Source organism: Myotis yumanensis, unplaced genomic scaffold (genome assembly GCF_028538775.1).
Source record: "Myotis yumanensis isolate MYYU_CA2020_CCGP unplaced genomic scaffold, mMyoYum1.0.hap1 SCAF_5, whole genome shotgun sequence".
NCBI classification, from domain to species: Eukaryota; Metazoa; Chordata; class Mammalia; order Chiroptera; family Vespertilionidae; genus Myotis; species Myotis yumanensis.
Genome location: NW_027223756.1, coordinates 57,883,738 through 57,905,455, shown reverse-complemented (window position 1 = coordinate 57,905,455; position 21,718 = coordinate 57,883,738). Strand labels below are relative to the sequence as shown.

The 21,718-nt window shown below is 39.6% G+C and overlaps 1 protein-coding gene across 1 annotated transcript in view; it reads left to right on the top strand.

The window, feature by feature from the left end:
• DCHS2 (dachsous cadherin-related 2) overlaps positions 1-21,718 on the top strand; it is a 189,963-nt gene that overhangs the window by 121,836 nt on the left and 46,409 nt on the right. The window contains 7 exon segments of the mRNA XM_070415351.1: positions 2,698-2,934; positions 4,002-5,018; positions 8,687-8,874; positions 10,202-10,301; positions 10,882-11,039; positions 12,313-13,156; positions 15,807-16,046. Coding sequence (XP_070271452.1) covers positions 2,698-2,934; positions 4,002-5,018; positions 8,687-8,874; positions 10,202-10,301; positions 10,882-11,039; positions 12,313-13,156; positions 15,807-16,046 — 2,784 coding nt within the window.

The following is a 21,718-nucleotide window of genomic DNA, read 5'->3' as shown; positions in this document are numbered from 1 at the left end:
AATTTTGTCTTTTATGTAGAGCACTTTGTCCATTTATGTTTTCTGAATTCTTTCCCAATCATAGTCTGCTATTGATATTCGGTCTCATTCATGTTAACATATTTCCTCAGGTGTTCTGTGATTTTTATTAACTGTGGGCTTGCACCTTTATCTGAGAGAATTCTTTGAACCCTGGGGATGAAGGGGGGTTCCTCTGGAAAATGTTTGTACTTCTCTTGCCCAAGTGTCTTCCCAGTCTATACCATGTTAAATTAAATTTTTGGCTTGGCAATTGATGAATTGGTTTCTTGTTCATACAGTATTGACTATCCCCTTATTACAGAAGAATTTGGGGTAGATCAGCAATTGTATATATGTTTGTACATTTATACATACTAGAGGCCCAGTGCACAAAAATTTGTGCACTCGGGGGGGGGGGGTCCCTCAGCCCGGCCTGTGCCCTCTCTCAGTCTGGGACCGCTCAGGGGATGACCACCTGCTGGCTTAGGCCCGCTCCCGGGGAGATTGGGCCTAAGATGGCAATCAGACATCCCTCTGGCAGCCCGGTAGCCCTCGGGGGATGTCCACTTGCCAGCGGGGCGCAGGCCTAAGCTGCAGTCGGACATCCTTAGCACTGCTGAGGAGGCAGGAGAGGCTCCCACCACCACCGCTGTACTGGCAGCTGGCAGCCTGGCTTGTGGCTGCGCAGAGCTCCTCCCATGTGAGAGGGCCCTGACCACCAGAGGGCAGCTCCAGCATTGAGCGTCTGCCCCCTGGTGGTCAGTGTGTGTCATAGTGACCAGTCATTCCCAGTCGTTCTGCTGTTAGGGTCAGTTTGCATATTACCCTTTTACTATATAAGATAGAGGCCTGGTGCACGGGTGGGGGCCAGCTGGTTTGCCCTGAAGGGTGTCCCGGATCAGGGTGGGGGTCCCGCTTGGGTGCCTGGCCAGCCTGGGTGAGGGGCTGATGGATGTTTGCATCTGGTCGCACCCCCTTCAGGGTGGGGGTCCCCACTGGGGTGCCTGGCCAGTCTGGGTGAGGGGCTGAGGGCCGCCTTCAGGCTGGCAAGTGACTGAAGCTCCCAACCTCTCCTTTTTTTTCTTTTTTTTTTTTATTCGGGGATTTATTTACCTTCTATGGCTGTCACTGGAACTGAGAGCCGGCTTTAGCTCTGAGGCTCGGCTCCAGCTCTGAGACCTCGGCTGCTGAAAGCAGGTATCTGGGTTTGTTTGGCTTCTATAATTGAAACACTGTTGCAGCTCCAGCTCTGAGGCCCGGCTGGCTGAAAGCAGGTTTCTGGGGTTTGTTTAGCTTCTATAATTGCAACATTGTTTCTTAGACTGGACCTCAGAGGCTGGCAGAGGCAGGCGGGGAACCTTGGCTTCCTCCATCACTGGAGCAAGCAAGTCTTCTGTTTGCTTCAGCTGCCTGGCTGCCGGCCACCATCTTGGTTGGCAGTTAATTTGCATATCGCCCTGATTAACCAATGGAAAGTGTGTCGGAGGTATGGTTAATTACCATGTTTGTCTATTATTAGATAGGAAATATATATATATATATATATATATATATACACACACACATATATATATATATATACACATATACACACACACACAGCACACACATGTGTAAAGATATGTGCATGTATACATATATACAAATACATGTGTATATGTGTGTGTGTTTGAAATACATTAATGCAGGCACCTAGTGTGAAGGCCTTACCTCTAAGAGTGTTATGAAATGAGACATGGAGAAATAAGATAATGAGCATTTTCTTTTCAAAACCTAGTGAAAAACTGAGATTGGAAGAATTTACCTTGCATGGTCAGGCACTGTTTTAAAAGTCTTGGAAAACAGTTTTTTAAGTTTTAAATTTTATTTTATTGATCTTAGAGAGAGGTAGTATGGGAGGGAGGGAGAGGGAGAGAGAGAGAAACATTGGTTGGTTGACTACCACATGCACCCTGACTGGGAATTGAGCCCAGTCAGTATATGGGATGATACTCCAACCAACTGTGACACTGGGGCAGGACTGGAAAACTTCTTTTTTCTTAACAAAGCACTTCTCTATGGGAAATGGGACTCCTGACCCTCCCTCCAATAAATTCATTCTCTGAATGACTACTATATATGCAAGGTTTTAAGCTAAGCACTCTTTATAGTAGTTAACATTGGTGTAGTGCTTCAACATTGACATGTAACATTGAAGTGTGTTGTCTCAGGCTCATCTCTATCATTTTTTACTAATCGACTTTGTTGACATTACATTTGGGTGAGTGATATGGTAGTCGGGCCTAACAAATGCAACACCATTCATGTTTTTCTGTTGAATTGACTTAGTTTCAAGATGCCCAGTGTTTAAGCTCTAGGAAAATATTATTTACTTACTTGTTAGATTTTGGAGCATCATTTTGCAAATATACTTAAGTCTTTGTTTGGAAAGTGGATATATTAGGGTTCTCCAGAGAAATGAAACCAATAGGAGCTCTATATCTGTATCTATATCTACATTTATATCTATATCTACCTAGAAACACTCTTACACAGACACACAGAATAATGTTTGACCAAATACCTGGGCACTCCATGGCCCAATCAAGTTGGTATAAAATGAACCATCACAGAAGAATCAACAGATCAGATGTTTGATTGCTCATCAGTATTTATTGCACGTTATCTGTGTCTTAATTCTTTCTTTCCCTTCCCCAGGAATTATTTACTTAGCATCAACCCTCGGTCATTTGGAATCTACTACACTTCTGTTGATGGTTTGTGCTCGAGATGGTGGCGGGCTCACATCTGTCGTTAATGCCGATGTCACTATACACATTCTTCAGACAACTCTGGCACCTGCTGAATTTGAAAGGCCTAAGTACACTTTCTCAGTTTATGAAGATGTACCCGAAGACAGTCCTGTCGGAATAGTGAAAGCAAAAGAGTCCTTGAGTAAGTACTTCTTATCCTGCATTGAAATGGATTGTTGGCACATTTCCTGTGTTTTCTTAGGCTGTACAGTCTTATATTAAATCTTTTCTTCTCTCCATGCAAGAAGCATGGAGACCACACGATCTGTGTCTTGCTCATTGTTCTTCAACATTATTTCTATCCTACAATTTTTTTCTAATCAGAAAAGCAATAGGTACTTTTAAAAGAAAGTTTTAAACAAAAAAAACCTCATTGTAAACAATATACATCTCCATATCCCACTGCCCAACACACACACAAACACACACACACGCTTCCAACATTTTTTACAAAAATGTATCCTAATATCTTTGTTGTCTTACAACTATCTTTTTTTCTACTGTATAATTTCTATGTATTTTTTCTACTGTATATATTTTTCTACTCTTTACTGCACAACTTTAGAGGTAACTGTATATCATTTTGTCTCATGATATAAAGTTTGAATGGCTTTATGAAACATTTCTCTGTCGCTCTCAATTTGAATGATTTACAGTATTTTGCTAGTCTGCATAGTACTCAAGCAATGTCCTTGTGAGACTTGTAGAAGTTTCTCTGCAGGAGAAATTCCTAGAAAAGAATTATTTGTTCACAGGCCTTGCCCTCCCCTGCTCCTAGCTCCCTCCTTTCCCTTCCTCTGTCCCTTCCCTCAACTTTTGTGGAGGATATTTGCCGTTCATAGGTAGATATTATAGAAAAATATCAACATAAACTTAACTTGGCTCCCTCAAATATATTTAAAAGGCATTCAAATAATTTTCTGAATGTCTTCTCCTTTTAACTAATGCAAGAGGAATGATGACTGATAGTGAGCCTGTGCCTTGCTTTGTGTCCATTGGACGCTAGCATTATCCACTAAAGCATCTTAAACCATATGTTCCCTTTTCAACAGACTTTGGAGAGCTGAGGAAGATGTAAGATGTTGCATATTATTCTCTGTAGATGTAGTATACATTAATATGTTCAGATTTCAGTGTTTCCACAGGTACATTCTTTTGACATACAGGGATTGCTTTATTTTTTATTCTTTCTTTCCCTTTTTTATTCAGATTCCTCAGAGCCAATATTTTACAGGATCTCCTCTGGCGATCTGCATGGAACGTTCTCTATCCACCCGTGGCTGGGCACCATTCGAACCCTGAAGCCTCTGGATCATGAAACGCAGCCCATGGTGGTGCTCACGGTCCAGGCGCAGCTTGGCAGCTCCCCCGCCTGCGGCAGCACGGAGGTCAACATAACTGTAATTGATGTCAACGACAACCATCCAGTGTTTCCCAAAGCCTCGGACGAGGTCACAGTGTCACAGATCACACTGCCCGGCACAGCCCTGTACCGCGCACGTGCAGAAGACAAGGACAGTGGTTGGAATGGATTCGTCCGATACTCCATTGCAAGCCAGAATCCAGGCATCTTTTCCATTGACTCAGGGCAGGGCGTGGTGTACCTCAATGCCAGCCTGGGCGCTGCTGTGGCCCAGAAGCACACACTAACTCTCATGGCCCAGGACCTCGGTGTTCCTCCTCTAGCATCCTTGTTCCTGCTGACAATAGTTATCGAAAAACAAGAATCAAGCCCATCCTTGATTTTTGGAAATTTGGTCTATCAAGTCGAAGTTAGTGAGTCTCTCTCACTGATGACCCAAATACTGCAAGTACAGGCCTACCCGCTTGGCCCACAGCACAAAACCTCCCAGCTTCTTTACTCGCTGGAACCCGGCGCAGACTCTGCTGTGTTCGCTGTTCACCCTTACACAGGTTGGATTTATCTGCGGCGACAGCTTGACTATGAATCCACCCAAACATATCATTTAAGAGTGTTTGCCTGGATCCCGGAGGACAGATTGTCACAAAATGTGAGCACTTCAGTAATTGTTCATGTCCTGGATGAGAATGACAATTCCCCTACCTTCTTGCATGATGTGTTGTTTTTGAAAGTGGAGGAGAGCCCCCTGCCCCAAGGGGTAATAGGCAAAATTACAGCAATTGACAGAGACTCGGGAAAGAACGGACAGCTGTCATATTTCCTTCTGTCTGATGGAAAATTCTTCAAGATGAATCCTCATACAGGTAGCATTTTGTAGCTTCCCCTTATTCCTTTAAAATTGGAAGTGACAAAACCCTAATCTTTTAGTTATCACATTAGTGCAAACATATAATTAAAATTATAGTCTTTAGTGTATACCTTATTTATTATAGTACTGTGGTTTTATTTCTAACTAGAGGCCCAGTGCACAAAAATTTGTGCACTCGGGTGTGGGGGGGTCCCTCAGCCCGGCCTGTGCCCTCTCACAGTCTGGGACCCCTCGGGGGATGACCACTTGCTGGCTTAGGCCTGCTCCCCGGGGGATTGGGCCTAAGATGGCAATCAGACATCCCTCTGGCAGCCCAGCAGCCCTCGGGGGATGTTCCACTTGCCAGCGGGGAGCAGGCCTAAACTGCAGTCGGACATCCTTAGCGCTGCTGAAGAGGCAGGAGAGGCTCCCACCACCACCGCTGTACTGGCAGCTGTCAGCCTGGCTTGTGGCTGAGCAGAGCTCCCCATGTGAGAGCACACTGACCACCAGAGGGCAGCTCCTGCATTGAGCATCTGCCCCCTGGTGGTCAGTGTGTGTCATAGTGACCAGTCATTCCCAGTCGTTCTGCTGTTAGGGTCAGTTTGCATATTACCCTTTTACTATATAGGATAGAAGCCTGGTGCACGGGTGGGGGCCGGCTGGTTTGCCCTGAAGGGTGTCCCGGATCAGGGTGGGGGTCCCGCTTGGATGCCTGGCCAGCCTGGATGAGGGGCTGATGGCTGTTTGCATCTGATCGCACCCCCTTCAGGGTGGGGGTCCCCACTGGGGTGCCTGGCCAGTCTGGATGAGGGGCTGAGGGCCGTTTTCAGGCTGGTGGGCAGCTGAAGCTCCCAACCTCTCCTTTCTTTCTTGTTTTTTTTTATTCTGGGATTTATTTACCTTCTATGTCTGTCACTAGAGCTGAGAGCCGGCTCCAGCTTCAGGCCTTGGCTGCTGAAAGCAGGTATCTGGGGTTTGTTTAGCTTCTATAATTGAAACATAGTTGCTTTTGGAGCTGTTGCTTTCAAGCTCAGAGCCGGGCCACGGCAGGCGGGGAACCTTGGCTTCCTCCATCGCCGGAGCAACCAAGCCTCATGTTCGCTTCAGTTGCGTGGCTGCCGGCCGCCATCTTGGTTGGCAGTTAATTTGCATATCGCACTGATTAGCCAATGGGAAGCATATCGGAGGTACGGTTAATTACCCTATTTGTCTTTTATTAGGATGATCCATACTTCTCATGCCTCTCACCCACATCCTATATAATAAAAGGGTAATATGCAAATTGACCCTAATGGCAGAATGATCAGAACGACTGCTGGACCAGTCACTATGAGGCACACTGACCACCTCTTGGTCCCTTCCCCTCTCTGCCATCAGACACCGATAACCCGATGGCGAACGGGGGACTGGGGGTGGGTGGCGGCAGGGGGCGAGGTCAGCTGCGGGCAGCTGGGGAAGATGGCCCTGATCACAGGCCGGTCCTAGAGACTGTACCCGCACATGAATTTTGTGCACCGGACCTCTAGAATTACTAATATATGGCTCTTATTCTAAATTAGAGATACAGTCAGAACTGGGTTGAATAAAGCCTTTTATAAAGTCTAATTTTTCACCAATCTTCTTTTTTCATTTGTATATTCCTAAAAAGTTAAATAACATTTTATAAAATATGAATGTCATTGATGAAAACTAGAAATCAATCCAAGATTTCAATACCACTGTATTGATATATTTTCCCATTCTCATTTTGATAAGGGAACCATAGGGAAAGAAAGATATTTACAGTGATATTTTTAAGTTTTAATTATGAAATTAATTAAATTTTTACAATTTATACAATTTAAAATTTTAAAGTATGAATCATTAGAAATAAAATTTATATTGTATAAATTTACAGGGACTTTATTTAATCTCTGAAACCATCTACACACAAAATATGTTTATGCTACAACTCTATAGCTGGGGAACTTAGACTTCGGATAGCTCAAGTAACTTGCCCAAGGTCACAGAGCCAGAAAGAGATGAGAGGAGGTCACCACTTGGTACAATTCCCGGAGACACCATGTATAAAGTAGCCCATGTAAATGAGGCCCCATGCCCTGTAGTGTATGGAATTTGAATTCAGTTCTGATTAACTTTATTCCAAAGATCCCTGTTGTGTGAATTAGGAAAAGATTCCCTTTCCTCTAGCAGGTGGAGCGCTCACCAGGGCACAGCGCTCGCCAAGAAGCCTGCAAGCTCCCGTTCACTCCCAACCTGGTTCTCCTCTGCAGGGCACATACCGAGGTTGGAGGTTCAATCCCCAGTTGGGGCACATACCAGAGGCAACTGATCAATGACTCTCTCTCTTTCAAAATCAATAAACAAATCTTCGGGTGACGATTTAAAAAAACAGTTTTATGTGTGTGTAATTTTTGTTAAAAATCATACTTATTGTAAATACTATATAAATATAGGTGTCCCTAAAAATGTATACGCACACTTTGAATAATTATAAAGGCAGTGTTTATTAAAATACATTTCATTTTCAAAATTGAGCTATCAGCTATTAAAGTGTGTATACATTTTTTGGGACACCTTATATAATTTATATAGTAAGCGCTGCAATTAAGTTCACCAGTTCAACATACCCAAATATGAATTTTCTTTCTTTGTTTCTCACTTCAACTTCTTGTTTTGTTTTACACGTCATTTCATTTGGACAAAGAGGGCAAATTAAAAAATCTTAGAAGTAGCAATGTTAGGCAGTAGTTGCTTCACGTTTACTTTCTCACAAATAGGTATTTTCACAAATAGTGAGTTAGCCACTGCCTGGCAGAACTCTGCAGCAGAGGACAGACTACCAGAGAGCGCACTTGGCCTCCAATGGCCCTTGACAAGAGGTAGAGGCAGTTTCAACTTTATGCCTGAGTCTCCAAGGCTGAAATGTGAGGGACATTGACTAGGAGTGAGTAGGTTCTAAACAAGAATATGTGAAATAAGGCTTGTAAACACTGAGTTATTTGGGAAGTCACTATCCATCGCTGCACATATGTTTTGTGAGATAACGATAAATAACTAACTGCATATGTAAAAGAAAAACCATAGCCTGAGGAATCTATTTGATTCTCATGGAGATAGTTCCCATTATTTTAAAGTGATGATAAACAACTGCCATGTGTACAATGATTTACAGCCTCCACAATAATGTTAACTTTGTGATTGCATTTGTTTCTGATAGCCCTAAGGAAGTAGGCTCAGAGAGGTCCTTCCGTGTCTGAGATGGAGAAACTGAAACCCAAGCTCAGAGCTCGTGATGCCTAAGCTGAGCTGAAGTGCTTCTCTCCTTTATTCTGCATGGCAAGGCGGAGAGGGACACGCTGTCGTTTAAAGTCTTCTGCGCTATTACTAAGGTGCCACAGAGTATTTTACCATTGGCTTCTATGAATTCAATTTTTAGTTCAAATTAATTCATAGAAATACAAAAAAATGGCAAACTTAAAGTGGCATTTTGGGGAGAAACTTCAGAAAATCCTTTCAACAGTAGAATCAACCTACTCACATACATGCTTTTGGAAGTTGTGCTTTTACCCAGAGCTTTATCATCTTTGCTTTTTCCTTTCCACAGATTATTTTGGAAGTGGTTCACAATGCCAGCATTCTAGTGCAGTGTCACCCTCTTTTGTCCTCTGTGCCTTTCAGGCGAACTGATCAGTTGGGTGGCGTTGGATCACGAGCATCAGGTGCACCATCAGGTGACTGTCCTAGCGACCGACCATGGCTCCCCGCCACGAAACGCCAGCATGGTGGTTTATGTCACAGTTACTGACATCAATGATAACAGGCCGTATTTCCCACAGTGTCTCCCTGGAAAGGAATTACACATCAAGGTTTGTGGGGTTGAAAGAGCCTTGCAATGGACTTGTAGTATTCTTAGTTATTTGAGCACCATCTTGTGGCAAAAAGCAAGAATTTATCAAATCAGTCATGGTGTGGCAATGCATTCTTTTCTAGAAGACCTAGAAATTGTGCCTATCTCCAAAAAAAAAAAATCTCATCAAAAAATAAAATGGTTATATATGCAATTTGAGATCTCATATCCAGTTGTTTTAGGATTAATGTAGTTCTGCCCTTTGTATACAAACATAATGATTCCCCGTTATCAGCAATGCTCAGACAAGGATTGTTTTTCTAGTAATTTGCAAGCATCTCTTTGTGCAGAGCTCCTTATGAGTGACTGATACACATCTCTAAGATGGTTCATTAGAGCTAGGGGAATAATCGGTAGCTCTAAAGTGGAGAGACACATATCCAGAGATTATAAAAGCTGATCTATTGGGGGCACATGCAAAAACTTAATTATAGTTATATTATCTCATCTTTTTTATTCCTATGTTTTTGTATATTTTACAATGTACATAATAAATTAGCATATCAGTTTACACACACAATTAATTAATAAGTATATCTTGGAGGTACTCAGATTTTTTAAAGAAATGAATAGGTTGTATGAATAAAAAGTTTGAAAGCAGTAACTCCCAAATAATTAAATTGGACATTCAAATTGTGCTCAGATATGCATAGGGTATTTAGGAAGCTAATAACTTTAAACTCATCTTCCAAGTCCTTATTTAAAGAAAATTTTACCAAAGCTAAATGTTTTGTCATTATGATTTTAGTCTTGTCATTAGAATATCCTGTGGTTTCCTTGCACAGTAAGACTTTTAAATATGGAGTTCAACTCCACATGTTGATTTCAATAGTCTAGGAAAGTTTCTGTTAATTATCTCTCCTGTGTGAGGTATGTTTCCTGAAATAAAGATTTATGTTTATCTTTAGCATGTTTTCGACCTTAACAACAACCTTTTAAAAAACATCCTGAGAAGGTGATGATTGAAAAGATGTTAGAATCTTTAAAATACACTTAATATCCAAGATTGTTTAGTTATTTTGATTTCCTTTTCCACCCTCCTCAGAATTAGTTGAAAGGCTGTAGATAACTTGTTTAAATTGAGTAAAATATTTAAATTGTAATGTGGATTCTTTTCATGGGTTTACACCCATATAATTTTTATATGGTAGACACTAAAATTATATGTGGATTTTAAAATAGTTTTTTAAATGCTTAGTAGTAGTGTGTGCTTTCACTTAAAGTTCATTGCTTTTTATTTAAAAAATTTTACTGAGAAATTTGTAAGCCATTTGTTTTATTGACAGGTTTTGGAAGGTCAGCCAGTAAATATGTTGGTGACAACTGTGTTTGCAAAGGATTTTGATGAAGGAAACAATGCAGAAGTTATATATTCAGTATCTTCAGGTAAATGTCACTACACGTAAAGGATTATGAGCGTTTAGAATTTCCTCTTTCATTTATCAACTACCTACTTCCTTCTGTGAACATAGTTAACATTGAAAATAACACCAAATTACAAACAAAATACATTTGTTATGGTCTAGAATCACCTTTATATTAAAAAATAATAGAAAAGTTTAGTGACAAGTTATAGTAGTTTTTTGTGCTCTAAATAGAAACCAAGCCACCAATCATCCACCTTACGTGAATAATTTTCAATAATGTGATGTGCAAATCAATTTTTATTGAAAGGAAAGTAGCAATTAGTAGATAACAAGTGGTATTAATATAAAGAAATATGATTTGAATAAGATTCATGAATCTCTATGAAGACTAAATAGTCTTACGGTTAAAGTAAATCACCCCTAGAAAATGTCCTGTTTCCTCTGTATATTTTTACTGCTATTTTTTTATGGTCATTTTCTCTCAGAGCTTAAGGCAAATACATCTTCCAAATGCTCAATCACAGATGTATTTGGATTAGTTAATTCTGATTTCTGCATTTTCAGTTAACATTGATTTCCTAATTTTTGTGTATGTATAGAAGATAGATCTGATCACTTCAAGATCGATGCCAACAGTGGTGAGATGAGAACAACCACAGTGCTTTTGTATGACTATAGACCTTCCTACAGGATGACTGTAACTGCCAGTGACCAGGGAGTGCCTCCTCTTCAAGGACAGGCAGTTATTAACATCCAGGTAATGTTCTGTCATCGCCATGGCATGTAGAAGGGTGTTTTAAGGGACTGTTTGATTTTTATACAACTTTATAGGATGAAGATACATTCAATATATGAATACTACTTTTAGAGAGCATTGCACATGTATGTGTGCCTTTTTTTATTATCACTAGAGAAATTATCAGCCTCAAATAATTTTTTATTTGAACTTTGCACAATTCCTGACAAGATACGTACCTTCATCCTGTATAGGCATTGATGTTGCTTTATTTTAATAAACAAAAGATGTCTTTACTTTTTTCTAATTGCAAAGACTTGGTAAATTTGCAGAAGTAACTTATATGTAAACAAATGGCCAAATAATCAATCACATTGCTTTTTGTAATTTTTAAATTTAGAAAAGTCACTTGGGATCCATATTCTAAGGCTTTACTTTAGTCAGAATGTGAAAACAAGTTGTGGGAAGTCTTCTTAGTAGGAAAAAATTACACCACCGAGTCAAAGATAAGATAACTGTGCATGGCTATTTTTCTTTGCTCATGCACATGATAATCTGTAATATTGATACTGGTATGTATAAAAAATAAGAACATATACCCCAAAGAATTCTTTATTAATTGCAGATATATATTTAGGAGAAAATTCTATGTCAAAATTCCTCAAGTCTCTGGTTTTAGATAAACAAAGACACATGATACATAAATGTACACAGATGTTGTCATTATGGATATATTGTTCTCTAGGATTTAAAGTAATTTGGAGAACTACATATTCCACATTCTCATTGAAGAATCACAAGACTATAGTTCAGCTTACCAAAATATAGCATGGCCTCACATTAGAACCAATATATCATTTCCCACATTAGAACAAATGGGAAGTGGAAATGTACTTTCTCATCTCCTAGATATTATGCAATTTTCAATCATCAGAGGCATACTGGAATCTATAATAATTAGACTGGACGTCATTCCGGATGTCATTCCAACATCCTTCCGGATGAAGCCAGGGCCAGAGTAAAGCCCGGGTCCCGGGTGCCTGCCAGCAGCCAGAGCGAAGCCCGGGTCCCGGGTGCCAGAGGAAAGCTGGTGCCAGGGGAAGGAAGGCCTACTCTTGCACGATTTTCTTGCATCAGGCCTCTAGCTATGTAATAAAAAATAATGCCACCAATTACCATATGTATTTCACACAGAGAGAAGGAATTAGTTTCCAAAGTAACATCATCACATATACTGATTCAACTGTTTAAAAAAATACTCCAGATTAATAGCTCCTTTTAATTCTTATTTCAGGTGATACCACTATCCAAAGGGAGAGCTGCCATTTCTCAGAATATTAGACATTTAGTTATACCAGAAAACTTGAAGCCTGCAAAAATAATGAGCTTGATAAAGTCACCTGATCACTTTCAACAACACCATAATGGAAAGCTACATTTTAGTATCGCTGCAGATGATAAGGACGGCCCCTTTGAAATCAACAGCTCAACGGGGGACTTGTTCCTTTCTAAGGAACTTGATTATGAAATGACATCACATTATCTTTTCAGGGTGGTTACTAAAGATCACAGCAAAACTCCTCCCTTGCATAGCACAGTCTTCCTTAGCATTGATGTGGAAGACCAGAATGACCATTCCCCATCTTTCCAAGAAGAGTCCATTGTGATAAGCGTAGAAGAGAATGTCCCTGTAGGAACTCTGGTACACGTCTTCAATGCCAAAGATGGAGATGGCAGTTTTTTGAACAGTAGAATACAATACTTCATTGAATCCCACCACCCTGGAATCAATCCATTTCTCATCCACCCCTCATTTGGCACATTGGTCACTGCGTCCCCCCTCGACAGAGAGAGAGTTCCTACTGTTTTCCTGACAGTGACGGCATCCGATCAGGCTGTGAATGTGACAGACCGGCGACTGAGATCGCTGATGGCCAAGGTAGTGATTTTGGATGTAAATGACCACAGCCCCACTTTTATGTCTTTCCCCATCGCTCATGTCAAAGAGGATGCCACAGTGGGCTCCTTGGTGCACCACGTAACTGCTCACGATCCAGATGAAGGAAGGAACGGAAGAGTAACATACAGCATTCTTTCAGGAAATGAAAACATGGCCTTTATGCTAGATGAGTCATCAGGTATTTGTCACTGTCAATTAAAGCCTCTGACCACTTGCTTACGTTGATCCTTTTCAGTTTCCTCTGTTAAGATGATGGTTCCAAATGAATGGGCTTTAAAGAAATGTTACTTAATTTTGTGTTTAACTTCTATATGTGATAGGTACAGAGGTTGTATTCAGAGAACCAACTGTAATTGGCCCCTTTGTTGATATTGGCTATGATTTATAACTAGCTTACATTTCATGAGATGAATCTACAGTAGCAGCAAACTTCTTTGCTACCATTGTGGGTAGTCACAGAGTTGGAGATGGTGCCAAAAGTACAAAAAGGTAGAATATGACTAACCAACAGCATTATTCAAAGACTTTCGTATGGAAATTTATCTTTAAGATCATACATCATACAAGCATGTTTTTGTAAATAGTTGAAATTTATTTATTTATTTAGTAGAGGCCCAGTGCACGTAATTTGTGCACGGGTAGGGTCCCTAGGCCTGGCAGGCGATCAGGGCCAATCAGGTTCCCCACTTCCCCGCCTTCCTGCCTCCTCCTTCCCTCACTCTCTCAGTGCCCCTGCTGGTCGCCCACCATGTTCCATGCCACCCCCCCGGTGGTCAGCGCATGTCATAGCGAGAGATTGAACTCCCATTCTCCCAGTCTCCCGAGGGGACACTTTGCATATTAGCCTTTTATATATATAGATTTTAAAGAGAGCAACATTGATTTGTTGTTTCACTTATTTATGCATTCATAGGTTGATTTTTGTATGTGCCCTGACTGGAGATCAAACCTGCAACCTTGGCATATTAGGACGATGCTCTAACCAACTGAGTATCTGATCAGGATAGAAATAATGTACTTTTAAATGGTTGCATTGATTTGGGTATAAGACCCTTACTTCTCATGTCAAGTGTACCATTTTTTTTCCAGAAGCATTTATTCACTGTCAAGTTCTCTGTAGAAATGTCACTAACTGCTACTTTACTTGTCTTGTTATTATGACATTGCCAATTAACATCTACTAAAATTTCTGATGTTGTGTGATGTATGAAGTGTCATTCTTATAAAATTGGAAATGAACTTCTCATGATCTGATTTTCAGGAGATACTGAGGAGATGGATTACCATCTCAACCTCTAAAAATAGTCATTTCTACATGAGCCTTAGAAAAAAAATCTCAGATGTATGCCAATTGGCCCCACCATTAATAAGACCATAATTTGGAATGGGACTGAATGTGTAGGATTTGGAAGTCATGATTATAGTCTGGCTATATACTGCTGAAAAATTTTTATCAAAATATTTATTGAATACTGTACATATGGTTTCTTTCTGAGGCATGCGTGAACATCACCTAAAAGCCCAGCTGACAGAGAGATAGTCCAGACCTGGTTACTGATTCCTGTTAGAGCTGGGGTCTCCAAGGACCTGTTTCAGTGATGCTTAAAATGTTTTCCACAATGGCTAAGGAAGGTCTATTTCAGATTTTTAATGAGGATGGATAAAATTAGAACTGTGTCTCATATATAGGCCTCATGAATCTTGAACAATTGCAGTGGCTGTTTCAGTTGACACATTTTTCAATGACATAAAATGATAATTTCTGAGTGCTTTCATGTGAGATGGGCTATTGTTTCTCTCACGAGGCTCATATTTCTTATAATGATTTTTTTTCAATGGCTTTTGGCTGTAAGTAATTACTGGAAAACTGTTATATAAAAATGAAGCAGTAAACCTCTTTAATTATTTGAAGAAAAGTTCTTATAGGATGAGCATGTTTTTAGAGAAGCAAACAGCAATCCTAAAAGAAAAAGTGTGACAGTTGGACTCATGGGAGCTATATGTGTGCAAGGCTTTTTAACATTTTGCTTCCATGAGTTATATGCTCCAATGGCAAGTGGATGGAGACACGTTTTATTCATGAAATTTGTTGTCTGAGTTATAAAGTCTGTACTATTTTTAGTTAATAAAAAAGATAGTTAACAGAGCAAGTATAAGGAGATTATAAGTCTTTAATAAGTTATTTAATACGGCTAAATATATTAAGCAATGCAGCTGTACTCATTTTTTTTTTGTTACTTGGTCACTTTAAACATGAATTGTCATTTGACCTGAAGATGATGGTACACTGTAAAAACCTAGATGTCTTAAATAATGAAGGTCAGTCCTAGCCGGTTTGGCTCAGTGGATACAGCATCGGCCTGTGGACTGAAGGGTCCTGGGTTCGATTCCCGTCAAGGGTACAGCCCAGGTTGCGGACTCGATCCCCAGTAGGGGGCATCAGCTGATCAATGATTCTTATCATTGATGTTTCTAACTCTCTCTCCCTCTCCCTTCCTCTCTGAAATCAATAAAAATATATTTTAAAAAAATGAAGGTTGATGTTGGGTAGAAAAATCATTTTGATATCATCTTCAAGGGAAAGAATGGTATATGATAGATTATTTCTGAATTTTCATTCATCCTTATAGTTTAAATTAGGGTGACTTTTCTGATGAAAAATGCTCTCATTTTATTTTAGACAATATATAAATTTAAAGTCAGTCTAATCAGATTGATTATATAATAAAGAAAGGTTCTGAAGTTTTAGCAAGTTAGATAAGTTAGAGTGAGCTGGACTTTTCAGAATAATATTTATTACATATTATTTTTCTCCACTTTCAAAACAGGCTTACTAACTACAACATGTTCTTTGGATTATGAAATGAAAACTCAGCACGTTCTGACCCTGCTGGCCCTGGACGATGGCGTCCCGGCACTTTCTTCGTCCCAGACTTTGACAATTTCTGTTCTTGACATAAATGATGAGGCACCAGTATTTAAGCAGCACCTGTATGAAGCTTCAGTTAAAGAAAACCGAAATCCAGGGGAGTTCCTCACAAGAGTTGAAGCTATGGACAGAGATTCAGGTAATTTAAAATATGGAAACTAAGTAATTAATGCTAAAAACACAAATAGACGTAATTTCAGCTAGTTGTGTCCCAGAAAAATGAGACACTTGTGAATCGTCTCAGACTTCTCATAGAAAAACCCATCCATGTGTAAAGATAATGTGTGTTTTTATATAGCATTTTCTTATATTGATCTTTATCAATTGATCTTTATAATAGAGTGATGCACACCTAATTAACATAGAAGTTATTGATTTGATCTTGATAATAAGCAGAACTATGACTAGGTATCACCACTTTTTCAGAGTATAATGGATACATTGAATACAGGAAGGCAAGTGGTTATTTCCTCTCTATATAACATAATGGGAGAGATAGGATGCTGTCAGACTGCCTGGGTTTGAATCCTAGAACTGCCATTTGCTTAGCTCTGTAACCTTTAACAGGTTACTGATCCTCTCTGTTCCTCTGTTTGCTTATCTGTAAAAATAAGGCCTGATTTACAGTTCTAAGTATGAATGATTATTACATGTAAAGAACAAAGACCAGTGTCTGGCACAGTACATAGTTAAGAGATGTTAACTTCTATTATTATTATTATTATTATTACTATTATTAATGTCAACCACTGTGTTGAGGAAATGACTTTGAAGTAAACCGTTACTATGGCTAAGAATTTGTAAATTCCTAGAATTTCTTGGAATTACTTTTCTTTTGTTGTTGTTGTTAATCCTCACCCGAGGATATCTTTCCATTGATTTTAGGGAGAGTGGAAGAGAGAGGGAAAGACAGAGAGAAACATCGATGTGAAAAAAACACATCGATTGGTTGTCTCCCGCATGCATCCTAATCAGGGTCCTGGCCCGGGAGGAGCCTGCAACCAAGGTATGTGCCCTCGACCGGAATCGAACCCAGGACCATTTGGTCCGCAGGCCGACTCTATCCATTGGGCTGGAATTACTTTTTGATATCACTGACTTTTTGGCATTTAAATTTCAGTAACTTTAATAATATCCTGTTTTTATTTTTAAAAAAAATAATTACAAAAATTACAGTGAAGTATTTGCCATTAACAGCATATGCAAAATTTCCCACCTGAATAAATATGAATAGTTTAATAAACCAGCCTTCCACGATTCACATTTTTATATAGCAAGTGGCGTTACATAATAAGCATAATATTTTTTTTCTTTCCTTATAGGACTAACAATAGATGTTTCTATGGAGAAATACTAGTAGTTTTAATAGCTTGTTCCTCTTGTTTCAAAGGGCTAGAAGATATATTTCCTTCAGCTTTTAATCTAAATTATATACCATTCAGATGCTTTGCTCTTTAGGAAAACATCGTTTTTTAATGAAATGTATTTTACATGAATTTGGATGTCATGCTACAAAAACTTTCATTTTAAGGGCTACCTAATCTCTCTTTTGACCAGAGTGGGGCAGTGTGATCAAACAATTTTTCTTACTGTGCTCGGAGCCGCAGGAGGAGCATACTAACAATTGCTTGTTCCAACCCGTGCTCCAAAAATTGATTTAGCACATTTCCCACAGTATGGCTTTTAGGGTGATAGAAACAAGAGAGAATATACATAAACTTTGTGTTTTACCATAATTCCACTTCAGTGAAATTCTTTCAGTGTGTGCTCTGGTATAAATGGAGCAACACAGGGCTTAGGACACCATAAGGCACTTCCCAAAGTACACAGACATATGCAAACCTGTCACTGATGTGCGATTGAGCCATCATTAAAGTCTGTAAAATGCTTCCTCCCCTTGACTTGACTTTAGCTTCTTAATTTTATTTTTCTGTAATGGATTCTACTGAACGGATCTCTTTTGCTTTAAATGTTTGAAGAGGGAGGACAGAAGTTCTCTCAAATTTGCATATATCAACTAAAGATGATGACCATAAATATGCTTTCCAATTTTTATTGTCAAGTTGCTCAGTATTCGTGTTATTTTCTTTTAGAATCAATAGTCTGCAACCTGTTACTTGAGCTGGTTGTTCATTATTCTGGAGATTATGGTTTGCCGGATGGAGAATTCAGATATGAAATTATTGTTTTTCTGGCTCTGCATTTATGGATACTTTAAGTACACACTTAGCATCTTCATGAGTCTCATGTACCTTCACATGTTTTAGAGACAATTTTGGTTTATTGGAAATTTCAGTGTTTTTAATGAGGCCAGATCTGTTAAGCAAGTGGTTATGTAAATGCATGTGAATTTGTGTATATGTTTGTGATTTTGAACATATTTTCTCTCAGTATTTTTTTTTTGGCTTGTTGTGTTAAAGCAATGAAAAAGGATTATGCAGGAGAATTAAATGACGTAATCAAGATTTTAACATACTGGCATCACGTTGGAATTTATGAATGGTTTACTTTATAGTATGTATTTTTAAAAATACTACAGCATGACTTAATACCAGAAAGCTTAACATATGTTTTCTAGCATTCTACAATGTAGTTTTAAAAAATGTCAGCTTAAAGTGTTGGCCTTCAAAACCCATGGGAATTCCAGCACTGAATGTTTATGATGTATGACTCACACTAGTTCTAACAGGAGTTTTTTTCTTATATTAAAAGGGAAAAACAACTACCAGGTTTTAACTAAGATATTAAAACTGCTACAGTATTTGGAGCCACCAACAAGAGCTCCATTGTTAGTGAGAAAAGACCTTCCCCCCCTGGGCCCCTCTCCACTGCTGAGTGGAAAGGGTGCCCCTCCAGGGAAGATGACTCGCTCCTGGCTGATACCAAATATCAAATAATTTAACAGTGCATTGCCATGCAGAAGTGTTGAATTCTACAATGAGTTCTTATTGTCTATTCCATAAAAATGTATTCTCTATCCGGGTTTACCTTGAATGAACTCCACATCTGGTTTCCTAGAAAACATCTCATGCTAGATGAACAACTCCCAACATCCTACACTCAGAGCGAGGGGCAATGTGGCGGTGACAGTATTTTATCTATTTCATGGGGTCTAAGGCACCCTTACTTGTAAATTGTATCTCAATTTAGAAATGCTAAAATGTGAAAAAAATGTGTCTTAGAATTAATGAAATAGTAAACAGAAGGGAAAAAAAAGAGAGAGAGAGTAAGGAGCACTGCTAACCTCACTCACCCAGAGAGAATCGCTGGTGAAGGTGCTATAGAGTTGTGTTTTATTGAATCCATGGTAGTGTGATTGTATACTGGTAATTGGTTACTGTGTGCCTGCCGATTAGGCTGTGAACTTCTCATGGACTGAGGACACAGTTTAGTCACTTTTATCCCAGGACCCTTACATAGTACAGGCTATGACTTGGGAGCTCAGTAAATATGTTTGGTTGTGTGATCTGAGAAACTGGAGCATCTGTGAAATAAGCTGCTTCTAGTTGCCTTCACTCTTCAGAATCCGTTCATTTATTTATCTCTTCATTCAGTCAACCAGGTGTGATCCTGTTTTTGCTTCAGAAATGTCTGAGCTGCATGGCATTGCACAGTGGAGGGATTCTATGAAAAATTATCTTCCTGAAAAAGCATTTCTGAAAAGAGCACGCCCCTGGTCAGAATTATTTATTAATTCCCCACAGTTCTGATGGTAAAGTTCTATTGTTTTTTTAGCTTAACAACCAGGCATTTTATGACATGATTTCAGCTTTCCTCTGTCCTCAACTCCTACCACGCTCCCACCCTTTACTCTAGGATAGGGTTCTGCCAACTTTTTTTTAAAAAACAATTTTACTTTATTATTATTTTTATATATTTTTTGTTGATTTCAGAAAGGAAGGGAGAGAGAGCTAGAAACATCAATGGTAAGAGAGAATCATTGATTGGCTGCCCCTACACACCCCCTACTGGGGATTGCGCCTGCAACCCAGGCATGTGCCCTTGACCAGAAATGAACCCGGGATCCTTCAGTCTGCAGGCCGACACTCTATCTACTGAGCCAAACCAGCTAGGGTGGGTTCTGCCAACTTTTCTCTGTAAAGGGGGAGATAGTACAGGTTTTAGGCTTTGCAGGCCATGCGGTCTCTGTTACTCAATTCTTTCACTGCAGCAAGACAACAGCAATAGATAATACATAAGGAGGTGAGTGTGGCTGTGTTTCAATAAAACTTTTCAAAAGCAGGGGCAGGCTGGATTTGGTCAGTAGGTTGTAGTTTGCCAACTGCTGATCTAATACATGTATCTGGTTAACACATCTAAGTCACTTGCTACTTGCTGCTCATCAGTTCTGATTTTGATGACATCATAGTGGTGACTCAATGTGGTATTCTACTGGATGCCAAGATGATCAGAATCTTTGCTAAATAGGTGATGGATGGTAGTGGATGAGTTTACCCTATAGATGTACTCTGCTGGTTGAAAGCAAATCACTTCTGCTAGTCCTTATAAATCAGACCACTCAACTTGGTCTGATCTTTAGGAAAATTAATTTTAGGGCTCCCATAGAAGCCTTCTGATGTTCAACTATGCCTGAGCTGCGTGTACAAAGCCGCAGCTTGTAATTTTCTTTTATTAAAATTTAATTTTATTGTTTAAAGTAATACAAATAGTAGTACATATGTCTCCTTTTTGCCCCCCATTGACCTCCCCCTGGCCTCCCCTAACCCCCGGCACATGCCCTCACTCCCCTCCCCCAGTGTCTTGCATCCATTGGTTATACTTATATGAATGCATACAAGTCCTTTGGTTGATCTCTTACCTCCCCCCACAACCTCCCCCTACCTTCCTGCCGTAGTTTGACAGTCTGTTCGATGCTGCTTTGCCTCTGTATCTATTTTTGTTCATTAGTTTATAATGTTCTTTATATTCCACAAATGAGTGAGATCATGTGGTATTTATCTTTTACTGACTGGCTTATTTCGCTTAGCATAATGCTCTCCAGGTCCATCCATGCTGTTGTAAGTGGTAAGAATTCCTTCTTTTTTACAGCAGCATAGTATTCCATTGTGTAGATGTACTACAGTTTTCTAATCCACTCATCTGCTGATGGGAATTTAGGCTGTTTCCAAATCTTAGCTATGGTAAATTGTGCTGCTATGAACATAGGGGTGCATATATCCTTTCTGATTGGTGTTTCTGTTTTCTTGGGATACCACTTCCTAGAAGTGGGATTACTGGGTCAAATGGCAGTTCCATTTTTAAATTTTTGAGGAAACACCATACTGTTTTTCACAGTAGCTGCACCAGTCTGCATTCCCACCAGCAGTGAAAGAGGGTTCCTTTTTCTCTGCATCCCCTCCAGCACTTGTCGTTTGTTGATGATAGCCATTCTGGCAGGTGTGAGATGATACTTCATTGTTGTTTTGATTTGCATCTCTCAGGTGATTAGTGACTTTGAGCATGTTTTCATATGTCTCTTGGCTTTCTGAATGTCCTCTTTTGAAAAATGTCTGTTTAGGTTCTTTGCCCATTTTCTGATTGGATTGTTTATTTTCCTTTTGTTAAGTTGTATGAGTTCCCTGTAAATGTTGGAGATTAAACCCTTATTGGTGATAACATTGGCAAATATGTTCTCCCATGAGGTGGGCTTTCTTGTTGTTTTGTTGATGGTTTCTTTTGCTGTACAGAGCTTTTTATTTTGATGTAGTCCCATTTATTTATTTTCTCCTTAGTTTCCATTGCCCTAGGAGTTGTATCGGTGTAATTTTCTTTCTGTAAGTTCCTACTACACTCAGGAACAGCCGTCTCACA